This window comes from Lacerta agilis, chromosome 10 (assembly GCF_009819535.1).
Source record: "Lacerta agilis isolate rLacAgi1 chromosome 10, rLacAgi1.pri, whole genome shotgun sequence".
NCBI lineage: Eukaryota > Metazoa > Chordata > Lepidosauria > Squamata > Lacertidae > Lacerta > Lacerta agilis.
This window is the reverse complement of record NC_046321.1, coordinates 44,092,332-44,111,966: the sequence shown is the minus strand read 5'-3', so window position 1 is coordinate 44,111,966 and position 19,635 is coordinate 44,092,332. Positions and strand designations below refer to the sequence as shown.

The 19,635-nt window shown below is 42.9% G+C and overlaps 1 protein-coding gene across 1 annotated transcript in view; it reads left to right on the top strand.

Moving 5' to 3' along the window:
- The first annotated feature begins 1,788 nt into the window (after window positions 1-1,788).
- Window positions 1,789-19,635, top strand: part of HMGA2 (high mobility group AT-hook 2) — a 131,535-nt gene continuing 113,688 nt past the window's right edge. Inside the window, exons 1-3 of the mRNA XM_033163365.1 lie at window positions 1,789-2,187; window positions 4,709-4,795; window positions 19,205-19,255. Of these exons, the coding sequence (XP_033019256.1) occupies window positions 2,056-2,187; window positions 4,709-4,795; window positions 19,205-19,255 (270 nt within the window). The 5' untranslated portion in view covers window positions 1,789-2,055. The remainder of the gene's footprint in view (window positions 2,188-4,708; window positions 4,796-19,204; window positions 19,256-19,635) is intronic.

The following is a 19,635-nucleotide window of genomic DNA, read 5'->3' as shown; positions in this document are numbered from 1 at the left end:
GATGAGAATAATAGAACCGAGACATTGACGATGACATGGGCAGGCAAGGGGCTGTTGGACTACAACTCCCATCATCAGCCTCACCCAGGATCACCGATGTTCAGGGATAATGATGGCTGTAATCCAGCACCAAGGGCACCAAGTTGGGCAAGGCTGGTCTAGAGTTTGAGGGCAGTTCTGCCATTTGAGGCTTTTGTCACCATAGCATTGTGAACGGCAACTGGAATGAGCCAGGAAAGGCCATGAGAGGAGGTAAATGAATGTTGTGTGTTGGTTTTGATCCTAACTTTCCAGTTCTTTGACCAGTCGGTTCATTTCTTAAATGGAAGGGGGAAAGGATCAGAAATCAACCATCAAATAAAAGTGAACACTAATAAAAAAAAGTTATGTCAGAATATGGTTAACCAGGTATAAGAGGCTAAGCCATGGTTTGACTTGGCATTCCATGTGGACCCTGAAATGCTGTCAGTGTCTCCCAAGCAAACTGTGGCCATTAAACCAAGAACCACCTTGGTTCCTGCTCATGGTTTATTAGGAGCAAAACAAACCACAAGTCTGGTTTCACACCTAAATCTAAGCCAAACTAGTTCTGAGTAGGGTAGAAGGGCTGGGGGAATAGCAAAATGGATGCAGTTTTTTTTTTTTTTCCTTTGGGTACCCACAGCTTTGTTCATTCAGGCTAAGCCATTGTTTGGCTTAGTGTTATGTGTGAACCAAGCCATAGTTTGGTGTGCATAGAGCAAGATTCTCAGAAGCAACCTTTTCTTTCTTTCTTGACAGTGTCCACCGTGTCAACTTCTTTGGTACCTCTGAATAGCAGAAAGTGACGTTAGTAGTCATTTTGAAAAATGCCACCTAGAAAAAGCAACCCCTGATTAATTTATGTAGTTTTCCAGAGCAGAACCAAAAACACACTGTGGCTGGCACAGAGCAGGAACTGTTAACCCCAGTAGTTAATTTGAGAAGTGCTGGTCTCTGAGGCCCAGTCCGACCCCCAAAAAGCTTGTTGGATGTGCTGGGAGGGGATTTCAACAGTATTTGGTGGCCTGGCCCCAAAATACCTACCAGTACCAACATCTGATCGGCCACTTGAGGAGTTACATGGGAGGGAGGGGGGATAGCGCTGCTATCTTTCTAATAATTTCTTTGGTCCAAAACCAGCCCTGACCGCCCCCCCCCCCGTAGCTTTGCCGTCTCCTTTTCCTCATGGTGGCCTTTCCCTCCGCCGTCCCCCAACGCCCTCCCATTTCCCTTTAAAAAACAAAAAACCCCCTCAAACCCTCATCCCAGTTGCCATCGGGGGCAGGAATCTCCTATTTCCATCCCCAGCAGGCAGCTCACTCACAGGCTCCAGCATCGTGGTGGTTGTTTAGGGGTGGGGGGGGGGAGGAGAGAAAAACTCTAGTCGTCCAATCCCTCCGCGTTTATCCAACTATAGCTCTATTTTCAAGCCCCCCCCCCCCCCCCAATCCGATCTCTCTTCCTCTCCCGGCGTGTCTGATTCAAGGCAGCCGAAAGGCGCGCTGGGTCCTCTCCGCGTCTTTGCCATGCGTCTCCTCTGGAGCTGAAACGCACCGGAGGGCTGCGGAGCCCCCGCTCGCCTACGACGACGAGGAGCGCGCGCGTCCCGCCCGACCGCCCACCCTTCCTGCTCTCTCGTGGCGGCGTTGCAAGCCAGCCTCGACGTCTCTCCCTCCCCCCTACCACAGCCCCCCGAAAGCAAAAAAGAAATAGGGGGGGAAAAACCTTCCCTCCAAAAGCGTCTATAGCTGCGTCCTCCTGCCTTTCCACTCCCGTGCTAAATTGCAAAAAGAGGCTGCAGCAAACACCCAACACCACCATTATTACCACCGTCGTCGCCACCTCCTCCTCCTCCCTTTCTCCTTTTGGCAGCACCAGGACGTCCGGTGTGGTGCTGCTGCTGCTGCTGCTGGGGGCAGCGCGCACGCGAGCTCGCCTTCGGCGCCTGCCGCTTTCTTCCGAGGTGCCTGGCCGGGCGGGCGAGCGAGCGCGGAGGCGACGAGAGCGCGGCTGCAGCCCAAGCGAGGAGCCACGATGAGCGCGCGAGGCGAAGGAGCCGGCCAGCCCTCGTCTTCGGGAAGCGCCGCCGCCGCCGCTTCCCAGGAGCAACCTGCCACCTCGGAGCCCCCGAAGAGGGGTCGCGGCAGACCCAGGAAGCAACCCCAAGTTAGTAGCCTCGACACGGAGAGCGCGCGCAAAGCCGGGGTGGCGGAGGGGGACACACACACACACACACACACACCGGGAGGGCACGTGCCCGGCGGCGAGGAAGCGGCGCGTGGTTGGAGGAGATGCGACGGTGGTGGTGGTGGTTGCCGCCGCCGCTGTTATTGTTGTTGTGGCGGCGGGTGTATTTGCTGACTGTAGGAAAGGATCGGGGGGGAAAGTCCCTCTTGGAGAGGACAGAGGGACGCGTGTGTGTGTGTGTGTGTGTGCTGGATTGTCCGTCCGTCTGTCTGTCTCTGGGCGCGCGCGCGCGCTTGTTTCTTTTTAAAAGGCGAAAACTTCCCTCGGCCTTTTTTCTATTGTGTGCCCGGGAGGGTTTATTTCGCTCTGGAGCGCAGAGCAGCTCGGGTCCCACCAACCAGCGCTCCGAGCAGATTTTAAACTGGAGGGGTGTGCAAGGGAGACAGCAGGCAGGCAGGCTGGGCTCCCCGGCTGCCTTTGCTATGTCTCAATCTTTTGTGTGTGTGCTCCCAGAGGGCACTGCTGTCCTCGGTCCTCCTTATCTTGACTATGGGGGTTTTAAAAAACGCGCCACACTCCTCCGGTGCATATGTACAAAAGGAGACCCTCCGTGATCGCCTGCGTGTCTGCGTTATCTCTTTCCACCCCTCACCGGGAAACTCGGCTTACTCTTTTTTATTTTTATTTTTAAGAAGGGGCGAATCTAGCTTGGTAAAACCCCCCCCCCCATCTCCTCGGGCACTTTCTGGCAACCCACAATCGAGCTCGGGTTTTGCTCGCTGACTCGAGCATATAAGAAAGACGCCTGGCTCTCGCTGGCTCTTTGCACAAGGCAGTGAGAACGCCAGAAATACTTTGTACTTCTCTAAGTAAACAGGCCAGTGGGGATACCGGGCTTTTTCTCTACTACACACACGCACACAGTCTGCGGATGCAACCAATTAAGCATTGCAGTTGTAGCTCTGCGGAGCCGGCATGGAGAAAACTGCATCCTGGCCGGCGTTGCTGCTGCTGTTTGCAGTGTATCGAGCAATAGGGATACGCCAAGTGCATTTAAAACTTGACTTCCGCGGGCTTTTCTCTCCCCCCTTTCTTTCTTTCTTTCTTAAAAAGTTTACTTCATTCATTATCGTCAAACCACTTCCTTTCAGAGCAAATCAGATGATCAGCAAACCGATCTGAGCCCAGAAATGCAAAGAAACGCCTCTGAAAGGGCGCCTCTTAAGCTTGGAACGAGGGTGGATGAGCACCCCCAAAGTCCTCACGCCCAGCCGCTCCTATGTCCACCCCCCTTTCTCCAGCGAAATGCAATAAAATACCTTTCGGGAGGATTGCAAGCCCCCTCCCCTTGCGTTACCTTTGTTGAGCTATCACGACGTTCCTTCCCCTTCCCAGCTCACCCCTACCTCAGCCTGTTTTTTTTTGTTTTCGCAAAAAGTGTGTGTGGTTGTGATTTGAGGATGGAATGGTTAGGGTTTCAGTGGATTGCACAGAAAGAGCCCCCCCCCCACGTGTCTCCCCCCCTTTCCACCCCTCCCAGTCAGTGTTCAGCATTGTTTCTGTTGTGACTCCCTTTGGAGAAGGATATTATGTCACTAAGTTTCCTCTCTAGCCCAAGAGTTTACCAATAGGGAGAATTCCAAGACTCCTTTAACAAACTGAATTTAATTAGTCTTACCGCATCCTGTAATCCAAATGAAATGTTCAGTATTTGGAAGTGGATGTGGAGGAGATAGATATATATTTTCTTTTAGTCCATATGATTCACTGAATAAATATTTGGAATATCTGAAAACTGAAGTCATATTCGGATTATGATTTTATTTACTATCAAACAGAGAAGCCATTGGGGAGCAGAGTGAAAACAATCAGTGTTTTTGTATACCTTGAAGCCCAGGCACCTTTTAAATTCTGCATTGTTTTTCATCTTATACAGTATATTGTGTGGAGCGCTGTCCTGGTAAGCTATAGAACGTTAAGCTATAGAACAAGACACAACTCTCTTTGTAACGTTCAGATTTTTTTTTTTTTAAAAAAAACTATAATTTAGACAGACTTCAGTATTTTAAGTTCTTTCATATTGGAAATCTACATCAAAATCAAACCTCTTTTGTGATTGCAAATGAAAATTAAATGAGTAATTATAAATCAATTGTGAAAAGCCATGAATGATTAGAATTGCAAACACCATCCTTGATTATAAAGGTTGGGGAAGTTTATATAAAGGTTAGGGAAGTTTATATAAAGATTGGAAAGAGTTATCCAAAGTGTCAGAGCACACACACATTTTCATCAGTTTGTCATTCACTTCCAGTAGGCATGAACAAATGTTTTAGTAAAATGCACCCACGTTAATGTTTTCTGCTCTTTTTATTTTATTTCACTATTGAAACTGATTGAGTAACTGACACTGTTTGTTTTGTGCATGTTAAGTGTCTTGGGTTGTGTTTCAGATCTTTATTGAGATTCTTGCCACAATAGCGTGTTTTCCTGTGTTTAGGAACCAATAGGAGAGCCATCTCCTAAAAGACCAAGAGGAAGACCTAAAGGAAGCAAAAACAAGAGTCCCTCTAAAGCAGCGCAAAAGGTGAGGTTTGCTCATATTACCACCCACCTATCAGCCAATGTCCAAAGGATTTCAGTTGTGGAACATCTAATCTGCAGAGTTTGTGCCAATTTAATGATATTTCATGAAGGGGTGTTGTAGGAGGAGCCAGTACATGCTGGGGCAGTTTTCCTTCCATTTTGAAATTAGCAATCCTTGGTTGCTACTTAAACATATTTAAGTTCTGCACTCTAGGGTGCTGCTGCAGAAGAAATAAAAATTGAGTGCTGAGAATTAAGTACATTTTGAATGTCTATCAATAAAAATGCTAATTCTGCAGGCTTCTACATTATATCCAAGCTGTCTGCTGCAGCTGAGTGTTTTGTTAAACGTGTGGATGAGAATAAAACCAATGATGTCTTGGTGAGAATCAGGAGGTTTCTGAAAAAGTTTTAATTATCAGAAATTATTATAGGGCATGTTCTAGGGCACTTTGCTAACTTATGCCATATGTTGTTTGCTGGATTCATTTTGGAGGGAAGTTTTTGAAAGAAAATAGAAACAATTTTTGAACCATCATTAAATTTTGAATATTGTCAGGAGATGGGAGACACCAACAGATTAGTTGGCAATGAAGGGGTGAATCCTTTTCGTCCTCAGTTGATTTTTGAAAAGACTTTCAGGTTTAGTGGAAGTGAAAGAACTTTTTTATCTAACAAATGTACAAATACTGGGCTAATAATATATATTTTTTTACCAGAAGAATACTAGTGACATTAAGAAACAGTTATATGGAGCTTTGAAAATAAACACTGGAGTCATGTTTCTGTAGACAAGTCACCCAGCAGTTAGCACCAGCACTCTTAATTTACAAGTATATTGTTGAAAACAAAGTCTTACCAAACCTGGATGTCAACTGTGGTGTATGTTCTCTAGCTATGTAATTGTTAGAAGCTATGTGGCAGAATGCCTTTCAGAAGACTGTTGTGGGCTCCTCAGATTATAGATAATTTTTAGTATGGTGGTTTTTGCTTGTGGGAATTAGTCCTGTTATGTTTGATAGTTTTCAGGGTTATAAAATACCACAGCAAGTTATGATAAATTTTATTTTATTTAGGGACTGACTGTGGTCTTGTGTCTGTTTTATTTTAACTTTTGGGTATCATTACAGAAAACCTTTCTCTCCCCCCCCCTCTCTCTCTTAATTTGCTCTTCCCCTTTTCTCTCTTTAGCAGCTGAAGTTTAAAAAGCTATATTCAGCCAGCTAAGTGGTTCATCCCCTTTTGTTAAGGGTTTTTGTCACCCTAGCCTCCCTGTAGCATTCTCTTAGTTGGCTGTTCCTCCTGTCGCTTTCGAGCAGGGGTGGTTAACCTATGGCCCTTTAGATGTTGTTTGACTCCAGCTCCCATCAGCCCTGGCCAGCATAGCCAGTGGCCAGGAATGATGGGAGCTGGAGTCCAATAACATCAGAAGGGTCATAGATACCTGTGCTTTATATCTGCAACTCAAAGTAAGTTCTATCATTTTGAACCTCTTAGGTTGCAATCATACACACACTTACTTTGGAGCGCAAGTTCCATTGAACACACTGGGGTTACTTCTGAGTACATATTATAAGATCACATTGTACCGTAAGTGGTCAAGCAAAAATAAGTGTTAGGGATAGTCTTTATAACATGCAGTTAAAATTGTGTTTACAGCAAGGGACATTTAAACATTTATAGAGCTTAAACAACAAATAAACTTCCTACCAAAATTATTTTAATGCACACACTATTGATTGATTAAAAGGATGCTTAGGATTTCAGGCCTATGGAGAAATAATAACCAACCTACATTTGTAGGAACAGTTTGGAATATAAAGTGAATTTTAGGCAGAATTACAGACTGAAGCGTTTGATTTTGGAGCTGCAGAGTTTGCTAAGTTTGGGAAGACAAAAGCTGCTCACTATTGTTCACTATAAATTTAGTCAAAGGTCAGATCATTGCTATTAAAATAATTGGTGGTTTTAAAGTTACCAGACTGACTTTGCTTTAGTTTCTTCAACTGAATCATATCAACATTGCTTCATTTATGCTGGGTTTAAATAACCAGTTAGGTGCCCATTGAAATGAATGGAAGATGTCTAACATTGCCATGTGGCAGCTGGGCAACTACCATTCATTGAAACTGGGGCTATGTAAGATGTTACAAATGGACCCTGTCCATAAACATTTAGTGAACCTTTCATGGCAAAAATCATAGTAAAACCTGCATGCTGGTTGAACTCACAACAAATGATCTGTGTCTGATATTTTTGTTTATGCAGTTTAAATGTTCACATATGAGTTGGTTTGTTATCTATTTTCAGAAAGTCAAAACTTGGAAGGAATGCTTGCATGTAAGGAAGTATATACTGTATAACTGATCCGATTCTAGAGATCTGTGTGTACATTTGGATGTACAAGTTGACTCATTCATTCCAATGGAGGGAACAGACCCACCTTAATGGAAGACGGTTTACACAGGTGTACCTCCTGCATTGGAATGAATGGGGAAACTTCCTATATGAACAGCATAGCTACGTTGAAACTTCTACACCTGTAAGAATTCCCAGGTTTTGTGTCTAAGGTTAAGGTTTACACTTGTGTGCATGACATACCATGCTGATCCTTCAGAGCACTTTGAATTATTGTAAAATATCCTGTTCTTTAAACAAAAGTAAAAAGCTTCAGTTTTGAGGATGTCAGCTCTTGAAAATTGTTTGTATCATTGTGAGGCATGCTTGTTCATTTTTTAAAAAAAGCTTCCATATGGTTTTATTTCCATCTTTCAAAGCAGTGCTTGTTCACTGCTTAAGAGCATTTTACCCTTAAAGATGGTTCTATATGCAGTGAAAAGTGGCTGGAATTTCTGGTGGAGAATGGGTGGCCTCTTTTTAAAAGGGAGCTAATTGAAATGTATTATGCCTACAACATGCCAGATAAATGTGCATGGCTAGAATTCACAGAGGAGACCTAAGAAGGCACTCATGATTAATTGATCAGGTGTTCTCTTGCAAACTCTTGCACATCATAATTAAAAATGTATTACACAACTGACAGGGATTTTTTTTTTAAGAAATGCACATAGGCAGGCAGATTGCTTTGTTATATTTGAGCAACAAATACCTTTAAATCTTTGTCCTGGGATGTTGATTGCTGTGTGCATTTAAAATTTCTTGGTGCACGGTGAGTTGCTGGTTAAAAAAAAAAACCACAACTTGCAAGGCTTGTGTCTGGACTTTGAAAACTGGCCTAAAGGCATTTAAAAAACCCAAATTGAGCTTGTTAGGAGATTAGCAGTGTGAAACTTGACATTGCATACAAAACGCTGCAGGAACATTTGAGCAGTATGTTTCATGCCCGCTGCACAAATCTCAGAGTGTAGGCAGGTAAAAACAGTCATGTAAAATCCATAACTAAATGAATACATAATCTAATAAAATGTGTAATGTTTGAATCCATGCAGATATTATGGTGAGAGATAACAAATCAAAAGATGAGAAGTGCATTCACTGTATTCATATATATTTACAGCTGTGCCCCTTCCCCCAAACAAATTCTGACGTTATTACTTGAAAACCTATTCTCTAAGCGTTTGGAAATGGGTAGCTTATGTTATATAAAGGCACCCTGTAGACATATTTCTGAAAGGATATAAATATCACAGTTCCTGCTCTGCATATAGGGTTTTTTGTTGTTCATGCTCTGGGCTTGTACTTGATAAAACACAGAGATAATTAACACCTAAGAGCTTAAAGGTGATGCCAGAAACCGTTCCGGCACTTCTGGGTTCAGCGCAAGTGCAACCCGAAATAACGTAACCTGCAGCGTTCGCAACCTGAGGTATGACTGTATTAGGGTGAAATTAAATAATGAAAAGCAAGCTACTTTAAGAATAGGAATTCTTGTAACATTTGTATTGGGGCAAGACACGTTTTGCACTAGAAAAATGGGCTTGTGAGTCTTTAAAACAAGAAGCCAGGATTGTGCTTGGAATATCCTTTAAATATGATTATGTTTTCTATTCCTCAGTCGATCGCCCACAATCAGACTTGGACGATGAAGCATGATTTGCAAGTGTAAACCTTGTCAGTATGTAGACTGCCGCTTATTTAAGCTTGGGTCAAGATCGCAAACACAGTGTGGCAGTTTTAACAGGGTTTTATCTGTCACAGATCGATCATCTTTTTGTTTAAAAAGTGATTCCCTGGTCCAATGATGGAGCACATTGTAGAACTGGCTCTTGTTATGTTACCTTCACTTCATCATCCTCAAGTTATTCCTAGACCGTTGCCAGATTTGATCTTGATGATCTGGACTTCTTTTTAGTGTAGTATATAAAACAGGAAATATTTGACAGATGACGGTCCTAACCAGTACTTAAGCTTCAGTTCTGCCTTGCAATTGACTTTGCACCAATTGCTGTGACCCCATTGGTGAGTGGACGATATGGTGGTTGAACAGATGGCTATAAAGTGTGGTCCAGGTGAAGCAAGTCATTTGCTTCCTTTAGCATGTGCAGTTTGTAACTGCATCCACATTGACTGTGCCACTGCAGAGCTATATTTAAAGTCAACTGAGGTCTGGTGCAGTGAATGCTTGGTGGGCTGGGTGTATTGTAAAGCAGGCGTTTGACTGCTTCAGCCTGTGCTGATCCGTATGAATTCACTCTAGTTGCCTTATAAGCATGTCAGTTTGGCGACTGGCCTTTCGATGGGGCAGTTTTTGTAATGTTGCCCCTCCCTTTCCCCATAGAGGTTGGGGATTTGGTTGACGAGTAAGAGGCAGATTTGACTTTTGTGGAGTGCATCATGATGTTGTCATGACACTGGAGTCCAGCAGTAAGCAGAAGACCCAAGTTAGAGGCTGCTGGACCACTGGCTGAGGACTTGGACCAAGGTCCCTAGCTTTGAGCCTTTGAGTAGGGGCTCCCTGAACTTGACAGGCAGGAGGCTACTGGAATGCATACTATAGCATCAGAACTTAATAGAAACACTGCCAAGACCCTCAGGTTGCATGCAGGGTGGGAGACCATGTAGTGAAGGAAAAGCACTTGCCTTCAGCCATGCCTTTAGGAGTTTGCAGTTCCCAACAAAGGTGTCCTTTTATAGGAGAACTGGAATGAAGGCAGCGGCTCAACATGTCTTATCCAGCCCTTGTTGCAGCAAGCTGATCATTTGGAGCTCTGCTTTGTTGTACCCCATTGATTCCTCTTTAGGAATATAGTCTGCTTCGCGCGATTCTGAAACGCAAATTCTTACGTCTTGGAACGGATTAAAAACAGCAACACACATTTTCATGTCACGATCACATTGATTGTAGGACATGGGTTGTAGCAAAAGGACATCGTCAGTGTATCTAAAATAATTGGTGCATAAATGCATTTCACGCTGTAGATGTGAGCAAAGCAGTGTGCAAGATTATACCAAGTTTCTGGGAATTGCAGGTGGGGAGGGTGGCATTGTGTTCAGCACCAGGCATCCTATAGACATCTGATTGCAGCATTCAAAATTCTCCAGGCGCCAGGAGCAATTTGCCCCTGGCTATTGGCCACTTGCTGCCAAGTGAAGATGCCGGGGTGCCAAGATGGCGCCTGCCGTCTCCACCATCTGGAGGTTCGTACCTGGGGATCCTTGGATCTTGACTGCTTTCACACACCAGCAACACACCCTGTAGAATTCTTTCTGTTATATTTTATCTGCACAGTGAGAATGAATTGCAGGAACCAAAAAATCACATTGAAAAATACGACTTTAGAGCCATCTGGCCCCCAAATGGCAACTAGACATTCTGTTTTGGTGATTGTAACACCTAGCTTATATATCTGAGTTTCTAACACTGTCTGATTGACCATTGCAAGAACAGGGTGCTGGACTAGAAGAGCCAATTGATCTGACCCATATATGTTCCTGTGTTCAGCCATCTGTCCTAGCGCAAGTCAACTGTGGTTGATGGCTTCTGTGATCATGTGACACTTGGTGTTATTCCTGATTGTAATTGAATGATGGCAGGCATTTTCCTCAGGCACACCTCAGAGGTTACTCAGGCTAGATCTTTTTCCAAATTATTTTATGAACTGCTTACAAAGATGTAAATCAGAGCCTGCTGTTTTGTTTCCAAAACAAATCAAAACAAAACAAAACAAAGCACCTTTAAACATTGTATCTAATAAGCATTCTTTCCTTTTCTCCCGTTTATAGGAAAATGTATTAAACATTGAGTTAAATCATGCCTCATCATGTTTGGTCACATGTTGTGATGCAACACAACCAGAAGCAAGTCACCTTAAACTTGATAAAGGTGTGAATAGAATTAGGCAGCAGATTGAATTGGTTAAGCAGATACAGATTGCCACAGATCATGGGTATAACTTGTGATGACTTAATGCACAGTAAGGGTAGAGCTTAGGAAGGGGACCGTGACAATATGATCAGGGCTGTGGAACCTCAGGCCTTGGGGCTGAATGTGGCCCTTGAAGCCTCTTTTATCCAGCCCCCAGAGCTTTCTCCAGGCCACACTCCCTACTGATTCTGCTTTGCAGCCTCCTGGAGTGTTCCCCCCTGACTGGAATGCACCCTTGAACTCTAATAATGCCTCTTGCTTGTATAGATAAAGAGGAGAGAAAGGTATGTGAGTTTATGTGGAAACTAGCCTAGTGAACGAAGGGGGAAAATTACATTTGTTTCTATGCCCACATTTGTCTTTGAACCTGTCCATAATTGACACGTGGCCTTGGAAAGGAGGGATTGTGTCCCTTGAGCTGATCTGGATAATGATAAATGGAGTGGTGGAGGAATCAGTTTAGATGTTGAGAGTGGCTTTGACTGAAGAAGTGTGGCTAGCCTAATGCTAGCAAACTGCCAATTGAACTGGTGGCACTTCTTGTAATATCTAGAGGAGGTTTTCTGTAGGCTGCAGGTATGGATTTAAGTTCCTCTTTAAAGGCTACAAGAATACAGAGGCAAACATGGTGGAACTCTTTGCTCAGAGGTGCTGTGGCTACCTGAACTTTCACTGAGAGGGCTCCATCTCTCTGTTTTCATGAGCTGCTACTATCAAGTTCAGTTGGATTATGAATTCCAAATAAGATGTTGGCTGTGCCGCTGATTGTTGGCTATGCAGGACTCTCTTTGTAATTGGCTGATTGTTGGTCTTTGCAGAGAGACCTGCTCTGTACTTTGAAGCCCCGGTAATCAGCTGATAGTTGGTGCTTCAAAGAACCTTGCCTCCAAATCCATTTCTGGCCCAGTTTCAACTTCACCTGATGCCCGTATATGATATTGGCTGTATGGCAGGTGGGCTTGGCCCAAGTGATGCCACAGGTTGGAGGTTCCCTCTCTGTTCTATAGTCAGTGACTGGCCTTTAGTCAGGGCTACTGCATTGCTTTTTTGATGACCAGCCAGCTATCTTCTCTCTGTTTGCCATTGGTTAGTTTTGAGTTAAGGAAATCCACTCCTTGTTACATAGGGCAGTTGTGCTTTTTTTGGTTTATTTGGCTATAACTTTTGTTATAATAAAGATAACCCAACACAGTTTGTTGCATTATAGTCTGCATTAAATTATCCCTCTAATGATATATACTTTTTATGGTATTATGTTATGGTATTATTCTAAAAAAGACTGATGTGATGAGCCCTCAAGCCTCAGAAATACAACTTTTCCTAAAGGTTTCCACAATTTTAGCTATTAGTGTATCTAAGAAGGTTTAGCAGGATCTTTTCCCATATAACATTTGAGCACAACAAAATCTGCAGCATTGAGGAAGACCTAGCTCCCTTAACGTTCTTAGTAGTTTCATTTGTGTCATCCATTACAGAAGCATCCTCATATTACTGGTGTAAAGTTTTTGCCCCTCTGAGGAAAAGAAAAGTAACATGAGATCCCTCAAGACCTCTTGTAAGTCATGGCTGGTTTAAAATAACCATCCTCATTATCTTTGAGGTATTGTTGTATTGTCTGGAATTGTCCCATATTCTAGACACAACATGAATTGACACCAAAAAAGTACATAAAATAAATGTTGGCTGACTTATCCCCCCCACCCCCCCACCCAGAATACAAATCCGTGGTGGGTTTTTTCATTCTCTCTTTCTTGAGTAAAATAAAATTATATGTGGAATGTTGACTGTACCACATGAAGTGACTGGACGTTGTGACCTCTAACAGCTTTAATCTTTAAGAAATAGTCCTTTCCAAATAAAATATATTTATCATAACAAAAATAATTCCAGATAGGAAATACGGTTTGTTTCATAGGTGGCTTTTATGCTAGCTTTTGGCACTTGAGGCGAATATATTTAGAACCCACCTTGTTTTTGTGATTGCAAGTTGTTCTAAACTGTTTTTAGAATCATAGAATTGTAGAGTTGGAAGGGATCTCAAGGGTCATCTGGTGCAACGGCCTGCAATGCAGGAATTATAATATTGTGTTTTAATGTTGTAACTGACCCTGGGACCTTAGGGTGAAGGGTAGGCAAACAATAATTATTATTTTGTTTTCAACACAATTTATAATTGGAAATGAGTCTTCCAGTATTTCTTTCTTTCTTTTTTGCACAGTCCCAATAGTGTTTTACTTAGGAGTAAGTCACACTTAGTTTAAGGTGGCTTAGCTTCAGTTGAACGTGCATTCCTGGCCAAAGTCATACCCATACTTACTTGGGAGTAAACTGCATTTAACCCACTCTGCTGGTCTTTGACTGTATTAAAGTTTTACTTACTTACATTTAACCCAGTGGAACTTACTTTCAAATAACTATCCATGGAATTTGGTCACATGCCTTTCAGAGTGGGGAATATCATTACTTTCTGCTGGTTTATCACATCATTCCATATAAAAAAAGCAAGACCTGGAATGTTTCAGTGTTTTCTTCCCCTCTCTCAGAAATGTCTGATGTGAAAAATACATCTTTGGGGATGCGTAGAAAGAGTGTTCTACTGAAACGATATTCATTGGCAGGAAACCACATGATCTCCGTTAGGACTATCTGAGCAAAAAAGTAGGAAGATCTAGTTCCTCATTATGTATATAATTGACTTTTAAATAAGACAGCTTATGAAAATGAGCAAAGTATCATCTATTAAATGATTAGCTGGTGGTAAATATCCAAATATCTCTTTCAATCTCTGTATTTTTGGGGGGTGGGGGGGGAATGCAGTGAACCACCACCCTTCTCAGAAAGTGCCATTGTATGTTCTGTCTGTTTTGTGATATGCCATTATGCGATTATCTTGACATTAGGTAATACAAGTGATCTGTGCTTTGGTAACTTCCGTTCAGATTACTACAATGCTCTCAAAGGCAATGAATCTACTGCAGGAAAGCTTTAGCAGCAGAGTATCAGCCTGGGGTTTCTTGGACACTCACGCTTGCCTGCATTTCTGATTGTAATCTCCCACCCCTTTTTTCAAATGCAAAGTCGGGTTTTGCAGCTAATTGGGGACTTAGTCACAACTTATCTTTAGTTAAGAGGGGCATATAGTTTGTTTGCTTTCTTTCTTACTCTGAAAGCCTTAGCTCTCCCAAAAATTTACCTATTTATTTATTTAATTTGCATGCCACCCTTCATCCACAGATCTCTAAAGCATCATACTACTACACCTCAAACAACAAATATGCTTACTTTTCATAGACAGATCTCCCTAAGTAACGTACCTCCAAGGGGCAGGCTTAACTGTGTAAGCAACCCAAGCATGGGCAGCAATTAGTATTTTTTTGGGGGGGGAGCGGTGACCAATAATGCTGTGTGTGAATTGAGAGAAGCTCCCCACCATCTCTTAACAGTGGTGCTGAGGATGCTGGGGCTCATTGGCCAGCAGTAGTTGGCCATAAATGGATGTATCAGTCTACTTCAGGTCTACGCCACTTTGGCACATGTTCACTGATAAGTCCGTTCCATCCCATTTCCACAATTCAAAAAGCAATGGAAAAAAGTGCAGTAAACCAAGAAGAGAGTCATAATATTTGAGAAGTCTGAAGGCCAGCAGATCACTTAAGTTCCAATCTGGAAATGTTGCCCAGCAGGTCACTTCATATCAGAGTTCACGTTAATTTGTTCAAGCACCCCTGCTGAAGGAAAAGTGTTTCTCAACTTGCTTATTTATCAAGGGAATAATCAACAATAGCTTGCAAGGGAATTCTGAGGTGTGTGTGTGAGAGATGTCAAGTTCAGTGTTTAGTGTGAATGAAGCACAAGGCATGATAACTATTCATTGGAGGCATCTCCTGATAAGCACCTCTACTATATTATGTTGTATTTCTGATGGAAAATGAGGGGTATAATCAGAGTGTTTGCAAGACCATTCTTCTTTACAATGCATCTGCTTAAGACATTGGTTGCAAGCTACACATGTGCCTGTAGATGAGTTTTTTGGCATCTGCAGAGTCCCAATGACTTCCGTCCCCACTGAAATAAAGCTTGAAAGAAGCCTTCTGTTGTAGCCCGCTGAAGGGATTTCCAAGCCTAATTGCAGCAGAGCAGAGCATTTTGGTGGGGAAGGGAGGCTTAGCTCTCCCCTCACCAGCTGTGACGCCTCCAAAAACACCAACAGAAGCCTAATTGCCCTGCAGGAGGGGTGGAGGCAGTGTGCATGTGATTGTGGTGCATGAACATGGCTGGCATACACAGATAGTGACCGCCATAGTTCCTCTAGTTTGCAAATGTTCCCCTGAGTTCCAGAACACTGGTGACTCTTGGTTTAAGATGACCAAAGACCATTTGCCAGACTAAAATGGTTTTAAGGGATTAGATGGGAAGTTCAAGTTCCCATAGAGGGATGGCTGCAGTATTTGTGGCAATTCCACTAGAATTTGGTTATAACCAAAGCACAGATAAGTTCTCTTTCATAGGCAGCCAGGGCTGCTTTAATGCGTTATCCCAAGAAAGTTTCATCTTACACTCACCACTTTAAAGATTAAAGAGGAAGTTGCCATTTTAACAAGTTTGAAGTGATAATTTAGCCCTACAGTAGTGTGAATTTTATATTTTCGCACGTTTCTTTCTCCTTGGTGATATGGTGGAGATATTTGGCTACATTTATTTGCTTTGAGGGTAGCAGGGACCAACAACAGTATTTTCCCAGCTTTCCGTGGAATTCCCTTTACATGGCATGGTCATGTACAGAGATTTGCCAATAAGTAAACTGATACATTAAGATGATAGATTCCCGAAGGAAAAACGAAAACACATGCATACACTATTAATTACAGGGCATAGGCACTACTGGGATTAGATGGGATTTCTTAAATCCTAAAATGGTGAGATGTATGATAAAGCTGTGTTAATCACAGCTGTAAAGGGAGTAAAAGGAAATTTCTAAATCTCCCAGTTCGGGAGAAAATCTTGAAAACGTAACTGCAGAATATCTCAGAAAGACTCAGAAGCCAAAAGAGAAACAAGATTAAATCCTATGGATGGAATTCAACCTTGCACTAAGGCATGTGTTCCATCAGTGCAAGTATTTATACTTCCTATACAGAACAATCTCCCCTCTTTCCCCCTTACATGTTGTTCTAGGGGGGTTTTCCTGACCCAAAGCAGAAGTGGGGAGGGTATGCAGGGGGAGGAGGGGTGGGGAAAAATCCCATTGTGCTGGTTTCCACTGGCACCACATCTAAGTTGAATGTGGCTCAATGTATTGTTCTACCTAGAAGAATCTTAAGTACTTTTAAAAAATCTTGCCAATTTTTTATTCTGAAATTTATTGTTTTGATTTATTAACTCTGGATCGTATCAAATGAAGGCACCTTTTAGTTAGGGAACCTCTTAAAGCCCTGCTGGGGTGGGGAATGGCATTCCTTCCTGGAACACGTTGCAGTGGCAAAAGTGGCTAGAAGAAGACATGTAAATCTTACTACTTCTTTTTTTTTTTTTTACATTAAGCTAATTATTACACACACTTCTATCCTCTATCCAGACAGGCAAGAGGCATTATCAGTTTCTGAACTACAAGCGTCGCTAAGTGGTGAGACATTCAGGGGCACATTCCCGCCAGGAAAAAACACTTGGAAGCAGAGCCAGTGAGGGATGTGGTCTGTTGAGAATGGTGTGTGCCTTGGAGAGTCCCAGTAGGCATATGGAGAGACATGGAAGGCTACATTTGGCCCTCAGGCTTGAGGTTCCCCTGAACTATATCATGGTCAGGAGTAGAGCAATTGTTTTCAATGGCTCTCCTGCAAGGGTGCTGGCTCCTGGGGGCCAAGACACTGTGGGTCCTCCATTTTTTTAATGTTCAGAGGGTTCCCCATGTGACATCAGGATGTTGCAGGGCATCACACGTGGGGGCCCTCAATCCTCTGGACAAGATGGTGCCTCTAGTCTCCTGTGAGTATGAGCTAGTCAGATTCAACCTTCTTTTTCAACATGGATGTAAGCTATTCAAAGTTGTAACCCAACTTTGCCCATTCTTTTCCTGATCGCTCATATTTAAGGAGGTGTACACTGTCTTAAAGGGATGCGGGTGGCGCTGTGGGTTAAACCACAGAGCCTAGGACTTGCTGATCAGAAGGTCAGCGGTTTGAATCCCCATGACGGGGTGAGCTCCCGTTGCTCGGTCTCTGCTTCTGCCAACCTAGCAGTTTGAAAGCACATCAAAGTGCAAGTAGATAAATAGGTACCGCTCCGACGGGAAGATAAACGGCGTTTCCGTGCACTGCTCTGGTTTGCCAGAAGCGGCTTAGTCATGCTGGCCACATGACCCAGAAGCTGTACGCCGGCTCCCTCTGCCAGTAAAGCGAGATGAGTGCCGCAACCCCAGAGTCCGCGACTGGACCTAATGGTCAGGGGTCCCTTTACCTTTACACTGTCTTAAGCAATAATGATTTTTAAAACGCTAAGCTCAACATCTGAAAATAACGCTGTTCTTCATCTATTTATTTCTCAGATGTACTCAGCCACTCCTCAGCCTTGTCTTGCTCAACGTCTCTCAGCCCCTTCCCCCATTATCTTCATACTGGAAAGTTAATAATAAGTTTACAGGAATGTTGTATGCCTTATTATGTTAATGTAAGGAAAGTTATATACATATTATATGCTAAGTATATATACAGTACAGTGGTACCTTGGTTGTCGAATGTAATCCGTTCCAGAAGACCATTCGACTTCTGAAACGTTTGACAACCGAGGCTCAAAGTGCGGTTGGCAAAGTCAATAGAGAAAAAAGGAAAACACGCGAAAGCCATTTTACTTCTGACGTGCGTTTGAAAACAGAAGCAATTACTTCCGGGTTTTCGGCGTTCGGATTCAGAAACGTTCAGCTTCCGAGACGCTCGAAACCCGAGGTACCACTGTATTTTAACTATAGCTATACAGTGGTACCTTGGGTTAAGTACATAATTCGTTCCGGAGGTCCATTCTTAACCTGAAGCACCACTTTAGTGAATGGGACCTCCTCCTGCCGCTGTGCCGCCAGAGCACGATTTCTGTTCTTAAAGCGGAGTTCTTAACTTGAAGCGTACTTAACCCAAGGTACCACTGTATAGAAATTCAGCTACATAATTCTTGCACACACTCAGTAGGGAGAGGCAGCCAGTGATGTCATTGAGGCTTTTTGGATGGATAACCACACATAGGATAGGTGAGTGTTGTGATTGAGACATATTAAATGATAGCTGCTTTGCATGCAGTTAGGAAAATGGTTTATGCACATAACTGCTAAAGGATCTGTGAAGGTGCAGGGGAGATGAAATGTTTGTTTACACGTAAGATGACACATTTTTAAATTAAAGGAATTAGTCAAAAAGAACTGCCACGCTGTGCTTTTATTAACTCGGTCTCTGATGTCAATTAGAATGACTGCTCAGTCCAGATATATGTATTGAAAGGGTGGGGAGGGAGATGGAAGATGTAACAATTTAATTAATAAGGATTCTGTGCTTTTGACTGTCCACCCCAATTTCCCTGGGAAGTCAGCATTCAAGTCAGGGACAGATCCTATGTTTCCTGATTCTCCAAGCCCCAGCTTTTGTGTTAGCTGCCATTACTAACATTTTGAGTTTGTTTTGGCCTGCAAAACAAAGGCAAGTTCTTTAAACAGATATGTCCAAAGGATAGTCTTTGTCAAGTATGTTGATTTACTTTTCCATACATTCTTATCAATAGTCTAGACACAAGGAGAACACAGTGAATAGTCTATCATTTTTAAAGAAGCAGTTTCCTTCCTTAAACAAAGAGGTTCTCAGTGTGTTTTACGAAAGGATGGGAGCAGCATTTCTCTATAGGAGAGAGAGATAACAAAGTGATTTTTCTTTGTGCCTCTCATCTAATCAATAGATAAATAAAATGAACACTGTTGTGGGAAGTATGTACTGACTATATATTAAAAAAAAACCCCAACCCACCAGAATTGCCTAACAGTATCATATAACGTAATTACAAATACTTTTGAACTACAGCACATATCTTGTGTTTGTTTTTGTTTTTTTACAGAAAGCAGAAGCTACTGGAGAAAAACGACCAAGAGGCCGACCCAGGAAATGGGTAAGTATTGCATTTTTAGTTTTTATAAAATTAAATTTTCCTCTCTTAAGATTTCAGCAAGGTAACTTTAAAAAGAAAGAAAGAAGGCAGCTATTTCATTTTAGTTTAACAAACAGCTGTGGTCAATTCAATTTGCCTCAATCCAGTGAACCAGACCCCATCATCAGAGGTTGGCATTGGCAGGCATGTTCCAGGGCCCGTGAATGGGTGGAGGGCACAGATTGCTAATGCCAGGCCTGAGATGGTTGGAGTTAGCACATCAGAAGTGGAGGGAGACAGAGGTGGCATGGAAGGCGGCCGCACATGCATGAGTGACCTCCCCCCACCCCCGGCGTGAGACAAGCTATATATGTTTATTATCCTTGTATGGTGTATATATA